Source organism: Malaclemys terrapin, chromosome 1, assembly GCF_027887155.1.
Source record: "Malaclemys terrapin pileata isolate rMalTer1 chromosome 1, rMalTer1.hap1, whole genome shotgun sequence".
NCBI lineage: Eukaryota > Metazoa > Chordata > Testudines > Emydidae > Malaclemys > Malaclemys terrapin.
The window spans coordinates 136688907-136704707 of NC_071505.1; the positions used below are offsets into that span (position 1 = coordinate 136688907).

At 48.7% G+C, this 15801-nt stretch overlaps 1 protein-coding gene across 1 annotated transcript in view; it reads right to left on the bottom strand.

Moving 5' to 3' along the window:
* The window catches only part of LOC128843516 (scavenger receptor cysteine-rich type 1 protein M130-like), a 183027-nt gene that overhangs the window by 35178 nt on the left and 132048 nt on the right, over window positions 1–15801 (bottom strand). The window contains 1 exon segment of the mRNA XM_054040396.1: window positions 5015–5318. Within this exon segment, the coding sequence (XP_053896371.1) occupies window positions 5015–5318 (304 nt within the window).

Here is a 15801-nt window from a genome sequence, read left to right on the forward strand (position 1 = left end):
CTTATCTCAGTCCTGGTGCCTGGTGTCACTCTGGCCCACAGCAGACAGGAGCATAATTTCAGCATAATTTTATTGGCCACACACTTTGCCACTGCTGCAACCCCTCTTCGGGGACCATCACCTTGTTGCGGTGAAGGGGCTCATGTGCTCCAATGATCCTCAGAGCGAGGCTGTTGGGAGCTTCATTTTATTTCAGATTTGGTATAATGAGAAGATTCCAGAAGACTTGAGAAATGCCAACATTGTTACCGTCTTTAAAAAAGGAGATAAGTCGGAGGGTGGAAATTATCATAGCATTGCCTTGCTATCTACAGCAGGGAAAATTCTTGCCCGTATTCTTTTAAACTGATTACTTCCCCTTACTGAGGAAATATTGCCAGAATCTCAGTGCAGTTTCAGACCATCCCACAGGACAACCGACGTGATCTTCGTTGCCCACCAAATCCAGGAAAAGTCTCGGGAGCAAAATCAGGACCTGTACATGGCCTTCATCAATTTGACAAAGGCCTTCGACTCTGTCAATCGCGAAGCCCTGTGGAAGGTGCTGGCCAGATTTGGCTGCCCTTCAAAATTTATTAAGAGCCTAAGGCTTCTACCTGATGAGATGACTGCCACCGTTCTCTGTAATCCCCTGGAGATGGATCCTTTTGGCATCAAAACTGGGGTTAAGCAAGGATGTGTTATTGCCACAACCCTGTTCTCCATGTATTTATCAGTCATTTTGGTCCTTGTTAAAGACCTCCTCCCCACTGGAGTTGACATTCAATACAGAACGGATGGGCGGCTTATTAATCTTTGATGTTTCCACTGAAAGTCTAAACTCTCAGAGCGTCCATTACTGACCTTCAGTACAGTGATGACTGTGCCATCCTTGAGCACACTGAGAATGACCTTCAGTCCACACTGGATTTTTTTGCACAAGCTTACCGAAGCCTATGACTCTCACTCAATATCAAGAAAACTGAAGTGTTCCATCAGCCTGCTTCAGGCCTTCCACATGAGCTGCCACAAATCACCATCGAGGGACAGACCTTGGAAAGAGTTGAGGACTTCTGTTACCTCGGTAGCCAACTTTCTCAAAATGCAAAAATTGACAGTGAGATCCAGCACAGGATCCAATGCGCAAGTGCTTCCTTTGGGAAACTGCTCTGGCACATTTTCACAGACCGTGACCTACAGCAGGACACCAAGATCCAGGTCTATGAGATAATTGTTATTCCTGCACTCCTTTATAGCTGTGAAACCTGGGTGACCTATCAACAGCACCTTAGGAGTCTGGAGAGGTACCACCAACGATGTCTCTGGAAGATGCTTTGCATCAAGTGGGAAGATCGCTGCACTAACACCAGCATCCTCATTGAAGCTAATGTCACCAACATTGAAGCAATGATCCACACGCACCAACTCTGCTGGGCTGGACATTGTGTGCCGATGCCAGACTCTCACCTCCCAAAACAAGCCCTCTACTCTCTGCTCACCCATGGTGAGAGATCCCGTGGTAGTCAGAGAAAACCCTACAAAGACACACTGAAAACATATCTCAAGAAAACTCATGTGGATATCACAAGCTGGGAGGAGCAAAGAACCAACCGATCTCAATGACACTTCATTCTCCACCAGGCAGTGGCCTTCTTCGAGGGGAAGTGCCTTGATCTTGAAGTTGAGAAGACAGAGAGAAGAAAAGAAAGAAAGAAAAAGAACTTTCTCCCAGCAGGCAGCTGACCCATCAGGAAACATCTGCACCTATTGCAGGCAGATCTATGGTTCCAGGATCAGACTCCTGAGTCGTCTCAGGACCCATATGTAAATCTGTGGTAGAGATCATCCTTGAATGGAGGGGTTGCCGATGACGGCGATGCTGCTGCTGCAACCAATGAGGCTGTGGGCCTACAGACAACAGCCTCTTTCACTGTGCATCCCTGATTCACTCCCTGGGCACCGTCCAGCCTGTGCACTGACTGAGGCAGGGACCTTGGCAGAGGAGAATGTCTTGGCGAAGTTTGGTATTAATCCAACCAGAAATGAAATCTGAATGCTGTACAAGAAGGGGTTGAGAGAGACAAGGTGGGTGAGGTAATATCTTTGCTGAGAGAGACGAGCTTCTGAGCTGACACACAGCTTGTCTCTGTAGGATCAAAAGTTTGTCTCTCTCCAACAGAAAGGGGTCCAATAAAAGATATTACCTCACCCACCTTGTATCTCTAATATCCTGGGACTAACACGGCTACAACAGCACTGCATATAAGAAGACGACTGTCACTTTTTGGAAAGTTTTCTACTATTCTGTCAGGACAGCATCTCTCAAAAATTGCTTGGTGCAGAAACATCACAGATCCTATATAAAGAACAGGAGTACTTGTGGCACCTTAGAGACTAACAAAATTATTTGAGCATAAGCTTTTGTGGGCTACAGCCCACTTCATTGCATGCATAGAATGGAACACACAGAAAGAAGATATTTATACATACAGAGAACATGAAAAGGTGGAAGTAGCCATACCAACTGTAAGAGGCCAATCAACTGAGATGAGCTATTATCAGCAGGAGAAAAAAAAAACTTTGAAGTGATAATTGAGATGACCACATCAAACCTGTAGCCCACAAAAGTTTATGCTCAAATAAATTTGTTAGTCTCTAAGGTGCCACAAGTACTCCTGATCTTTTTGCGGATACAGACTAACACGGCTGCTACTCTGAGCTCCTGTATGTGTTTGTTCTCAGTGATATCTAGTGCACAGGGCAGTTTGTAGACAGCTGAGTGGTTATTTCTGGAATAATTCTGAATGGGCCCAATCCTGAGTTCTTTATTCTGTTTCTACTCAGTCTGTACAAAGCAAACTCACATTAGTGTCAATAGCTGCCTGCCTGAGTAAGGAACCCCTATGAGCTGGCCCTACTCCTCTATCCGGGGAAGACGGGGATTAGTGACAAGAATGGACATAACTATAAGGGTCATGGAAAGACTCATCCTCCTCTCCAAGCTTCAGCACAGGCATGTGGAACTACCCTGCCAGCACAGCAGGGGTTAAAGGAGCCTTTGGGCCCAGCTAGCCCCACCCCGCTGTACCTGCAGCCAATGCGAGGCCTGGGGGGAGAAAACGAGAGAGCCTGACTCAGTTGAGGGCTGACTGGTGAAGAGGCAGGACCGATCCACCTCACTACCTGAGGGGAAGGGTCACTAGCCTGCAAGCCGAGGCAGCCACCAGGGAGTAAGCACTGTCTCCCCAGCCAAAGGGGACTGTGGAGGAGACCTAGGAGCCTCCAGCAACTGAGGTAACTGGGTCCCTGAAGCTCAGAGACATTGTGGGGTTCAGTCTCACCAAACTTGCAGCTGCCCCACCTAAAGGAGCCTGGGACCGCAGCACGAGGCCACCCAAGATCCACGAGAGGGCGCTATGGTATACAAGCCACCAGCGAATGGGACTAGAGGGGCCATGCCCCAAACAAAAGGGACAGTGGTAGGAAGTAGCCCAGGGCAGGGGATTTAGATCCCTTCTGGGAGGCCTCCCCCATTCAGGGGTAGATGTATGCAGGACCCTGGGCTGGGACCCGGTGAAGAGGGAGGGCCTGGGTTTCCCCACCCTACTGCCTAAAATACTGAGGCAACTTCATCTGGAAAACAAGGGGCTGTAGTTCAGATGCAGCAACCAGTAGGTCGCCCGCCCTAGTCCACGAAAGCTTATGCTCTAATAAATTTGTTAGTCTCTAAGGTGCCACAAGTACTCCTGTTCTTCTTTTTGCGGATACAGACTAACACGGCTGTTACTCTGAAACCAAACTTTTTTGCCACTGCAAACGTGCAGCTCCAGCTGAGATGCAGCAGCAGTTTTAAAGAAAGGTGCACAGAAGGGACTTTTGCTTTGATACCCCTTTGTTTATGTGCTGCTCCCTCCTCCTGGTGAGGTTCAGAGGAGAGGGACTCCCTGCTGTGCACTTGCTAGGTGTGCAGCACAAGGCATTGCAGTTGTTATTACCAGGTTAGGAAATTTACATTGGTGAAGGTCAATGTGTTTTCTGAAGAGTTTAAAAGTCCTGGCAATGAATTTCTGTAAAGTTCACGTCCACCGTAGCTTTTTTATTTTTAAAAAATACTAAGAAATTGCATACAACCCCTCCCCCCATGTGAAGAGCGTATAGATGTTTGTCATTGAAACACTCAAAATCCAGGAAAGGGTGGAGATTGAACACTGCCCTGAGCTCCCACTGCCAGCGGGAGCTGCTAAAACTTTTGGAACTATGGGGAAATATTCTCTCTTCCTTGTGCTATGTCAGAGGAAGATATTACTCCCACTAAATATTAAGAAGAGGGTAGTTAAAAATAAAATTTATAATGAGTCTGTAGCTGTAATGTTAGCTACTGAGTCACAATAATATGATATTCCTGTGCTGTGTAGGGTTGAGGTATATTTTTGGCTGAGCTCTCTATGCTATGCTAGATCTACAGTATATCAGAGGTTTTGAAATTTTCTATTACTGGTTGGTCCAAAATGTGAGAAGTAACAGAGCAGAGAGGGGAGTGCTCTTGGTTAAATCTAATTCTGGCCAAGCTGAGAGAATCTGCCCATTCCTCAGTCACCCTATGAGGGTGGCAAAGAAGCTACATAAATGCCCCACCCTCTGTACCTCTGTGGTTGGATGTCTGGGTCTGGATTTTGACATGAGTGTAACATTTTCAAAAGTGCCTCAGCAACTTAGGAGCCTAAGTGACATTTTCCTTTTTAATTTTCTCTCCTATCTGCATTTTTAGACCCATTCAGAAGGAAAGGGAAAGGAAAGCCGTGGCATTAAAACAATGGGAAATGAGATAATGAAAATGATTCAGTCACACAGGGGGATCCTCAGAGTCCAGTGACATGAACAGTAATAATTACAGCTGAGTAATAACAATCATTACAGAACTTGCTCTACTTTTTGTTCGTTTCTCGTTAGGGTCACAGGCCCACGATGCCTTCTGGGTTCAAGCCCTTTTGTCTTAGGGGGTTTGCTTTTCAGGACAGAGCTGGCTGAGTCTTACCTGAACAGGTCACTCCAGCATCCTCTCCATGACTGCAGTCACTCTGACCCCATCCCTCGTTCCCACAGTGCCAGAGAGCAGACTCGGTACCATCACAGGCAACTTCATCCAGCCAAATTGTTCCAGATCCTGGTCCAAAATGAGCTTCGTCAGGGGCACTGATAGCAGCTCCACATCCCAGCTGCTTACAGACAACCCCAGCATCTGCCATGTCCCAGTTGTCATCACACACCGTCCCCCACTGATCCTGGTGTTTAACCTCCACTCTCCCGGCACAGGGGCTGCCTCCATTCACCAGCCTCAGCTCATCAGCACCTGCAAAGAGAGACACAGATCAGGGTCAGAGTGAGCAGAGAGCCCCCTCCCCAGCGTTATCACAGCAGAGTCCGCGCCCATCAGCAGGGGATCCGCGCCCAGAGCCAGGAGAATGAGACATGCCCAGAGCTGTCTCATGGCGCCACCTTCTCATGTCTCAGGGCCTCACATTCGGGGCTGTCAGTGCTGCAGCTCTCACCATTTTATCCCCACTCTGGTGATTTGAGGTGTTTTTAACCTGTCCCGTGAGAACACGATGAAAGGTGCCAACTAACGGAGTTTCCCTTATTTCAAATGGTGCCATCTCCTGTCACTGTCACTGGGGCTGAAGCCAGCGAGATGCCGCTATCTCCCTACAGTCTGTCGGCATGTGGGAGTGAGGCCGTCCTGAAGAAAGCTGGCTGCCACTTCCCACTAAAGCCTGTGGGGAACACGACTGTCTCTGGGTGGCTGAGGGGGCTGGAGAGGACCCAGGGACTGTGATGGGCAGCAGAGACCCAGTGAAAGGAGGATGGGGAGAGTGAGGGGAGCAGGGCACTGGGGGGACAGGAGGCAGATTCAAGGCTTGCAAGGGAAGGGGGTGCAGGTGCTGTGTGGGCCGGAGGGAGGGATGGGGAGGAGGTTCTGGAGCAGGGGGAGGAAAGAGGGTGGAGAAAGGAGAGTCTGTAGCAGGAGGCAGGAGGGACAGAGGGGAGGAGCCTCTGGAAGTGGGGGTAGGAAGGTGCAGGAGTGAGGAAGTGGGTCTGGGGTGGGGGACGGGAAGGAGGTCAGAAAGTAGGGGCAGGAGGGAGAAGTGGGGGGAGAGGGGTGTCTGCAGTGGGGGTTAACAGGGAAGCAGTAGAGAGGGACAGAAGGGAGGGGAGGGGACAGGGATCTGAAATCGAGGCATGAGGGAGGAGTGGAGATAGAGCACAGGGTTGTCTGGAGGGAGAGAAGGGAGCATGGGGCTGGAGGGGGTTATTGAGCAGGGGGTAAGTGGGAGGGGAGGAAAAGGGTGTTTAAAGAAGGGGGTCTGCATGGAGAAGTGGAGAGAGGAGGGGGTCTGGAGTGGGGGACAGGAGTGAGAAGTGAGGAGGGGGTGAGGATCCAGGCAGGAGAGTGAGAGAAGGGAAGGAAGAGAGCAGAGAGGGGGCAGAAGGATGCATGGGGAGAAGATGGGGGAAGGAGGAAGTGAGGGGGGGAAAGGTGATCATGTGTAGGGCGAGGAGGGAGGGGGTCTGAATCAGGGCATCAAGAAGGCGAGGAGGGGAGGGGTGTGGAGCAGAGAATGGGAGTGAGCGGAGGTAGCCTGGAGCAGGGGCACATGAGGGAGTGTTGGGGAGGATGGAGGAGTGGGGATGGAGGGTGGGTCTGGTGCTGGTGGACAGGAGATAGGGGAGCGGTTCTGGAACAGGGGACAGGAGGGAGTATTGGGGAGGGGAATGGAGTCTGAAGTAGGCAGGGGGTGGGGTCAGGAGTGGGAGGGGCAGGAGAGAAGGGGAGGAGAGGCGAGGAGGCTCTAGATTGTGGGGTGTGCTTCACTGTCTCAGGTAGAGAAGTAGCAGGGTGGTGTGGGGTGAGCCAGGGAAGTGTTGCTGTTTGCAAATGGCTACATCAATCCTGTCGTGTTACGGTGACATTATAGCTGATGTGAATGGTTGATGTCTCCAGTATCTCTGTCTGTAACTCACCCCTGAACAGTAACAGACGTTCTGTGTGTGAGTGTGAACCATGCAGCATGAATTTAGCTCAGTGGCTGTCAACTATTTCCCAGCCAACCCTTCATCTGTCAGAGGAACTGAACCAGGACGGGAGAGCGAAGGCAGTGCTGGGCAATGGACGGCAGTTCCCGGCTCAGGGGTGAGGGGAGGGTAAGCGCAGTCTCCAGCTAAGCAGCCAGGGGGAGTCGGGCAGTTTGGGTGCACTAGAGGGTGACTTTTCAGCCTGCGATTCTCACCCCCACTCTGGCAGAGGAGTAGAGGGGAGTTGAACAGTCCATAGACAGACTGAGTAACATAATGGGATGGTTTTTATAATCTCGTAATTTTTGTTCTGTGGCGCTTGGCATTACAGCCTTGTGCTCCCTACTGGAGCTTCCTCTCCCCACCTGCCCCAAACATTTCCCTCTTCTATTGGTCTCTTCCCACTCTCCTCCCCTGGGCTTTTCTCCCTCCTCTTCTCCCCTTTCTACCTGGCCTCTCTGCCCTGCGTGTACAGGCTGCTCCTTCCCCAGATGAGCAGCAGACTCTGCCCCCACTTCCTGCCATTGGCTTTTCTCACAGTAGCTCTGAGTTCCACCCCCTGCCCCCAGTTGTCTCTAAAGTTTTTTGTATCTCTGGGGGTTGTGGAGAGGAAAAGCTGGCTGCTGGGAGGGAGGCAGCTAACAGGGAATGTGAGGAGTGGCCACTGCCTGCCACACAGTCCTGGGATATTAGCTGGGAGAACTGGTGCGCAGGACAGGGTGTGAAGAGCCAGGACTGTCCCTGTGACTGGGAGCTAGTACGGGCATCATTACAATGCCCATGAGTTACGGTGTTTATTCAGGTATGACTCACTTCAGTGAAGTCCCACAGGCAACCCATGGGGACTGGTTTGCACTAAGAAAAAAAGGGCTTTTTTTTCAATGGAGTTAACTCAGTGATGTTCACTCGTGGCAGGACCCAAGGCTGTAACACTGCTCTGGCTAAGTGCACACTCAGTTCTGTTTCCCTGCACACAGTAGAAACTAACAACTGTCGGCAGTTTCCTTGTTCAGAAATCCCCCAGCCTGCCTCTCCAGTGAGCTCCAACTGGCTTTGTTTCTTTTCTGCTTCCAAGGTCCTGATCACAACTCCTTCTACTGGCTTCTCCCTCCAACAGACGTAGTCTGATGCCAGTATCCTGGCCCCTGCATTGGCAACAATGGAAACCCCTGGCTTAGCTCTGCCCTGCCCATGTGCCCAGTGCCTTTGGCAGTAGCCACCACTGTTTGCAGCTGTTTTTACTACATAAAGGATCTTGATTGCTCCGTCTGTTGAGCCTAAAAGAGATTCCTCGCCCTGCCATTGACTTTCATGAGATCTGTGATTGTCTTAGTATCGAAGCCTCCCCCATGGCAGCCATCAGCACCTTTCAGGATAACAATCACATTTATATTGTACCTATCATATACTGGCTCCACTTCTATGGCCCAACCTGGAATAATGACCCCCCCAGCACTCTGAACATTGGGGAAGTTCAGACCTTAGTCTGGGAGTTAAACCTGTGGCTTTGGTCCGTCCCTGATATTTTCTCATTTGTTTGCCTGGACCCCACATCATTTTACAAATTTGTTTTCCCACAAAATGTAAATAGGTCAATAATTGTGAAACACGATCTTCTGGCAAAGACTGACCTGGCCTCTACTCAGGGCTCAGGGAGGAGAATTGGGGCACTGAGGGAAAGGGAAAAGTAGCTACATGGGGTGATATTCCCTATATTGTAAACACCCCTGAGTCACTGTGTCTGTGTCATGTGAAGCAAACTCAAATTCCCAATAGAAAATAAAAAATATCAAAGGGATGATGCTCATTTCCTCATCAATCCAACAAAAATACACTGAGCTGAGCATGTGCTTGGCATCACTATATGACGCCATCCCACAAGTAACTGGAGAGTATTTTATGCTCCCCCATGTCACCGTGTCTACATCATGTGAAGCAGTCAAATTTCCCATAGAAAATAAGAAATATTCAGGGGATGAAAAACATTTACTCATAAATCCAAAAAAAATACCCTGAGCTGAACATGTGCTTGGCATCACTGTATGACACCATCCCACAATCGTGCAGTAATTTATCCCTCACCTGTTAATAATTGTCCGTCCCCTGCAATGTCAGTCTGATCACCACCAGACACCATAGAATCCTCTGTTTTTCAGTCATGTACAGCAGTGTTCTGGGCTCTAATCCCAGCATATTATATTTTAACTTCTTGGAAATCTGAAATATAAACTCCAAGTAACCTGCTAGATGGTTTGGTTTGCTCAGGATTTTCTGGGTACCAGCCCCCTAATCACCGCACAGTTACTGAGCTGTCTGTGAAATATACATTACGGCAGGTTTTTCTCTAAGACAATAATTTAGAGTGACATTTCTGATCATCAACTTCAGTGTCAGTTTCTCAGGCTGGTGCAGCAGCACATCGAGTTCCCATGAACCAGCTACTGCTGAGCAGTTCATTGCCCTGCCAGTCACATGGATCATTCTCGTGCTGTTAACACCAGCCCAACAGGTTCCAATCACTGTATTATTTGAATCATATCTGGGTTCCACATTCAATTTTAATACTATTGCTAATCAGTTTGGAGTCTTTGGGCCAGATTCACATCCTAAAATGCACCAGCACATACTGATGTACCCCATGATCTGCCTCTCCCCCCCACCCCCACCTTTGCTGTTGAGTTTGCCTTGAACTGGAACACAGCATGGCAAGGAGCCTGCAGCTCCCTCTGTGCTGGAGGAATGAGAGCAGCCCTGAAACTGGGCAGGGGCGGCCTTGAGAGAATGAAACCAGTGTGGCTCTGAGAGGCACTGATACAGCACCTCTGCCATGCAGCTTGTGCTGGTCGGGCTTCTCTAGTCTCCAAATAGGATTCAAAGCTTCTCCTTTCCAGCAGAAACCCTGGGGGAGGGAGGCAGGGCTCATGCAGGATAAATCTTCCTGCTGTCAGAGCTTCCGGTACCTCCATGGGCACAGGGCTTTGCACACTGCACCCCAACACATGCACACACCCCTTCCCTGGAAGGAATCGGCTCTGGGTTTATTTGGATAAATCCTGCTCACTTCAAAATTGCAAAACTTCTACTGGCTTCAGTGTGTGAATGGGGGAGTGAGGAGCCAAGACTTGGCCCTTGGAGCTGTTGGATTCAGTACCAAACAGACATTTCTGTTGGATCCCAAATTACTGATGTATTTATTGGGATTTAAAATACTAAAGCGATGCTCAGCCAAGACTGTTGGCACCCGGACGCATTGATAACAAACTCAAATCCCTGCAGCATGAAGTGACCATTACAACAGGAACTCAGCCAGCCAGACACCTACAGAAACTCCTTCCCACCCATTTCTCATTATGTTACGCACGGCCTGGGTCCTTCCCACCCCCAAACAAGTGTCTTTTGCAGTGTGCCCAGAAGGTCACCAAATTTGGGCTATTTTGGCCCAAACCGGACAACAAGTTTCCGAGTCCTGGAGGCCAGGGCTGGCTCCAGGCACCAGCCTGACAAACAGGTGCTTGGGGCGGCCGCTCCGGCCAGGGGCGGCAAGTCCAGGTATTCGGCGGAAATTCGGCGGACGGTCCCGCACTCCCGCTGGGAGCAAAGGACCTCCCGCCGAATTGCCGCCGGAGATCGGGATCGCGATCGCGGCTTTTTTTTTTTTTTTTTGGCTGCTTGGGGCGGCCAAAACCCTGGAGCCGGACTTGCTGGAGGCCTCAGGAGAACACCCTCTCAGCCACCCCTCTCCTTTATAAAAAGGGGGAACCAGCTTAGGTGCCCCTGCTAACCAGAGCTGTGGCAGTACGACACAGGGAGAGAGGTGATCCCTCAGGGAGGCCGGTCCCAGGCCACTTAGGTCTTTATAAATACTAACCCAACACCTTAACCTCCACCCAGAGCTGGACAGCCAGTGCAGATCCTGCACCATGGCTGTAACCTGCTCCTAGCAAGATGTGCTGATCAGTGAGTCTCTTCCGTTTGCACCAGCTTTGTTCTCTGAATGGTTCTAAGGTGCAGCCCCACATTAGGATCATTTGAATAGTCCAATCTCAAGGTAACAAAAGCCTCGGTAACAGTGGTAAGTTCCAATCCCAAAAAGAAAAGTCACAACCTCCTAGCCAGGCACTGATGGTAAAAAGCTGACTTTAAAAGTTACCACCCTAGTTCCAGTTAACCCAGCTCCCCTGGTGAAACACAGAGGAGACTTACCTGCTATGTCCTGAACTGTGAGGAGAAGAAGCCACAGCACTGGAGTGGAGAGATGTCCCTTCATTGCCACCCTGACTTGTTGTCCCCCCTATCAATGCACTGGCTGCTCCTAAACACCTGCCAGGCCTCCTCTGTGTCTGACAAGTGACAACAAAGCAGTGGAAGGGAAATATATAGAATCAGAGGCTGCCATCAGCTGTGCAAAGGAACCAATAGCAAACCCATCTGCCTTTTTAGTTATTATCAGTGGTTTTATCTGTGACTTTATGCAGCTAAAACATCCAATAAAACTCGAAAGCAACAAACATCACCATATATGAGTGATGAGCCCCCTCCTGACGTCAGCTTTACCACAGCCTCAGATCATCGGGTAACCCCCAATCCCCGGTGAGGGAAGGAAAAGTTCTGTATAAATTGTATCCCTGCTGTTTCTAACCCTGACAGATTTTATATCATATTAAACATGAATTGGGAGACATTAGAGGATGGTTATTTTATAAACTAGGAAAGAAATCCCTTGTGCCAAAGGTGATCATTACAAGACCAATTCCCAGTATAGGACATGCCCAGTTGTAGACAAGCACAACTCACTAGAACCAGGGTGTGTCACTCAGATCAGCTTTATAGAAGAAGAATTACTCAGCTGCATCTGAAATATTGACAGTTCTTCTACGAATAGACCTTGGGGCAGGGGTGAAAGTGGGCCGGTACGACGTACTGGTAAAAAGTGGCTGCCAGTACCAGCCCATATGCAGTTGACGTTCATTGCCCCTTTCCTCCCACTCCCACAGGCTGCCAACATGGATGGGGGGGGCAAAAGGGGAGCTACCCTGGGGCTGGTGATTTAAAATTTTAAATCTCCATCGGAGCCCCGGGTGGCGTGGGCCAGGCAGCGCAGATGCGCTGGCTGGAGTAGGCTGACCCCCAACCCCGCCCCTTCTGCCCAAGGCCCAGCCCCTTCCAGGGGCCCGGCTCTGGGCCACCGTACTGGTAAGTGCTTAATGTTACTTTCACCCCAGCCTTGGGGTTTCCTGCCTAGACCATGATTCTTAGTGATAGAGGCAGAGCTTAGGGCTTCCTGAGTAGGCCATGACCCGCTCTTGCATGGAGGCTACACCATGCCCATCAGTGCTGTCAGTAGGGGGAGGGCTCCTTGGAAACCAGTTTACTTGATTCATGGGACACAGACAATTCAAGGAACAGGGACAAGGCAAGGGGCATATAGCACAGAATAATGACTGGCTGGCACCACAGCTACCTCCTGCTCTTCCTCAAGAGAAGGGTTACAAATACGTGGATTAAGGGAATCGTCTTTAACTCTTTACCTTTGCATTTTCTCCCATGCTGCCCTTTCTGTATGGAGAAAACTCCCTGAGAAAATCCATGCAGCCAACACCTGATCCTCCTTCAAATCCCTCCTTGAGACTCTGCTCTGTTGTGATTCCGGAAAAACACTTCACAGAGAATGACTAGCTTGGCAGGGGAGGAAGTGGGGCTGTGCCCCTTCACCTTCCTTCCCTCTCCTTATTTTTACCAACCTCCCAGCCCCAATCCTGCCATTCTCTCTCACTCTGCCCTCCCACTACTTAAAGAAACAGTAATGACAAAACAGGAAATTGCACCAAAATAATATAAGGGCCCTACTGTCAATCAAACGTTAGCCCACCCCTTGATCCCTGCCCACCTGTCATGGGAAGTCCTGCACCTGTGGGTATTACTTCTGGTGTCAAGCCGGACACATGACTGGAAGCAAGGTGTGTCATGTGACCCCTCTAAGAACTCCTCCCACTGCCCTCTACCAATCAGGATGGGTTTTCGCTCCCTCAGGACCGCCCTAAGAGGCAATTTTACGAATTGGGGGGAGTTCCAGGGCGGGGTGATCCGTGCAGAAGTGGGTCATGTGACCCTTCTTAGAACTCCTCCCACCACCCTCTACCAATCAGGAGGGGTTTCAGCTGCAGGGGACCACTCCTGAGAGGATATTTGACCAATCAGGGAAGTTCTGGGATGGGGTGACCCATTTGGAAATGATTCATGTGACCCCTCTAAGAATTCCCCCCAATGCCCTCTACCAATTGGGATGGGTTTCGGCTTCAGAGGACTGCCCTGAGAACAGATCTGACCAAAATAGGGCAGGTTCTGGGGTGGGATGAACCGCCCAGAAGAGGGTCATGTGACCCCTCTAAGAACTTCTCCCACCACCCTCTGCCAATCAGAGCACAGTACCACTACCCCATAAGTCCCAGCTCTGGGTAGAAGAGGCCATCTCTTACCAAGAATGCACGTTTTAGAACGCGTGGAAATGCTAAGAGGAAACATGAACTCCTTCACCACCGACGTAAAAATTTCAGCCTTTGTTTTAGCCCCGAGGGACTTCGACCATCTGTGGAGAAAGCTCTACATCAGCGAAAGTTCTGAGGAGGAGGAGGACGAGTGAGAGACCAAAGGGAGACCTTTGGCCCAGCCGTTGATGGATACATCAGAACCCGATCCCGAAACCCAACTGCTCGTGAGACACTCCAATGAGCGTGCTGGCGTCTTGTCGTCCACCCCACTGGAGGAAGAAGGCGAACACAGCTCGGGGCAGTCACCGGCGGACAAAGTGAAAAGAAAAGATGTTGCTCAGGTAAATGAACAATTTAGAAGTGATGTTAGATGATGTGTGTGTGTGTGTGTTTAATGAAGTTGTGTAAATCTAAAAACAAGCAGTTGGAACTTACACTTGTTTCTTTTCTGAAAAATCTCTCGACAGCTCAAGGATACCTTTCTAGAGGACCCAGAGGCCCTGGACACCATTGCATCAAGCAGCAAAGACGAACTGGGCCCACTTTGTTTTTGCTCAAAGCCGATACAAATCATTGAAGAGGACTCTGAGGATGATGGCTATGAGGAGTTTAGGAGGGGGCTTGGCACGGAACTAACTGAGTCAGTGCCACGTCGTGAGCATAAAAATGTCATGCAGACTATTGTACGCATTGCTTTTTATGCTGTCCTTAATCACTATCTTAGGGAAAAGCTTTTTGAAGATTGTGAGGGCTGTGTCATAGATGCACCAGGCCAGCAGCACCATGACTGTGTGACTTGGACTTCAGTGGATATAAACTGCAAGCTCTGGGGCTTGTGTGCTGAGCTGTGTTTGGAAAGCTTATTCAACACTATTTTTGCCATAGGTGATGCTGTGCAATGTCTGTGCTTAACTCAAGAACTTTAGCGCAAGGAGTGGCCTTGATAAATGCTGTGCAATTCAGTGGAGACCCTGATCGGTTTTAAAGAAAATGACCAAACCGGAAGATTGTGTTTACGGCGTTATATTGATGGTCTGGTCCACACAAAAAGTTACAGAACCCTGCTTAAGAAAAAGACTATTTGTAAGAAATCTAAAGGGATTAAGTTAGAGAACGGTGAAGGGACAAACATGCGATATAAAACTTGGTAGCTGTCAATAAAAAAAAATCTATTGAAAAGGGCTTTGTGACTACTGTGTTTCTGTTTAAATTTTTAAGGTCTCTGTGGCCCTTAAGTGAGCTAAAAGTTTTAATGGAACATCTTGGTTTGTTTTCAAGGAGCTGTATGTCTTAAATTAAAAAAAAAATAGTTTGTGAGAACCTAGTTCTTGTGTCTTTGTGTAAAAGAGACCCATTTACAGCAAAATGCAGAAATGTATGTTGTAGAATCTTGGGGGGGGGCACCCTAAAAATGTGTTTACAATTAAAAAAAAAACAGGGATGGTTCAGACACGTGTTTGAGTACCATAGAGTTGACCCACCGTGTTGAACTGAATGGTTTTAATCACACCCCCACTGAATAGCCAGGGTGACTGAGATTATCCGTCCTTGTTGCCATCAGGGTTAATCATATTAGTGATCGGTAATTAAATTTGACGGGTGTACACCCACAGTAAGGGAGGTGGGTGGGTGAGGATGGTGAGCTCTGAGTAATATGAAATGAAATAAAACCTCAGCAGTTTGCAGATGCTATTGGACAGTTTAAATATAACTCCAGGAGTTTGTAGAATGCTATGGGTCACTCTTTCTAGCAACTCAAAGTCATTAAAATAATATATTTAAAAAATAAACAAGGCTCTAACCCCAAACTGAAATGTTTCAAGGGTTCACAAACCTCCACCATACTTTAGAACAAACATTTGCTCTAAAGACAATCAAAAATTTAAAAGCTCTGGGTACTTTTAGGGTGCTTACTATGGTTGTGATACACCCATTTTATTTCAAAAACAACCCCCAAACTTTAAGCATGAAAGAAACATGTTTAAAAAACAAACAGACATGCCCCAAGACATTCATTGATATCTGCAAGGGGCCCCCACTTGGGAATGGGGTACAGGAACATTAAGGATTGTTGTGTTTGGTGATTTACTGGTTTTTCATTGAAACAGAAAAATGTATTTTAACTAAAAGAAAAAAAAAATAGCCTAAAGCAGCCCAGTTGTGCAGACAACTTAATTCCTCCACCCCAGATCACAAAAGGGAATGTTAGGGGAGAGGTGCCTAAAGTCCTTAAGTATCTATTAATTCAGAGTTGTGGTGATTG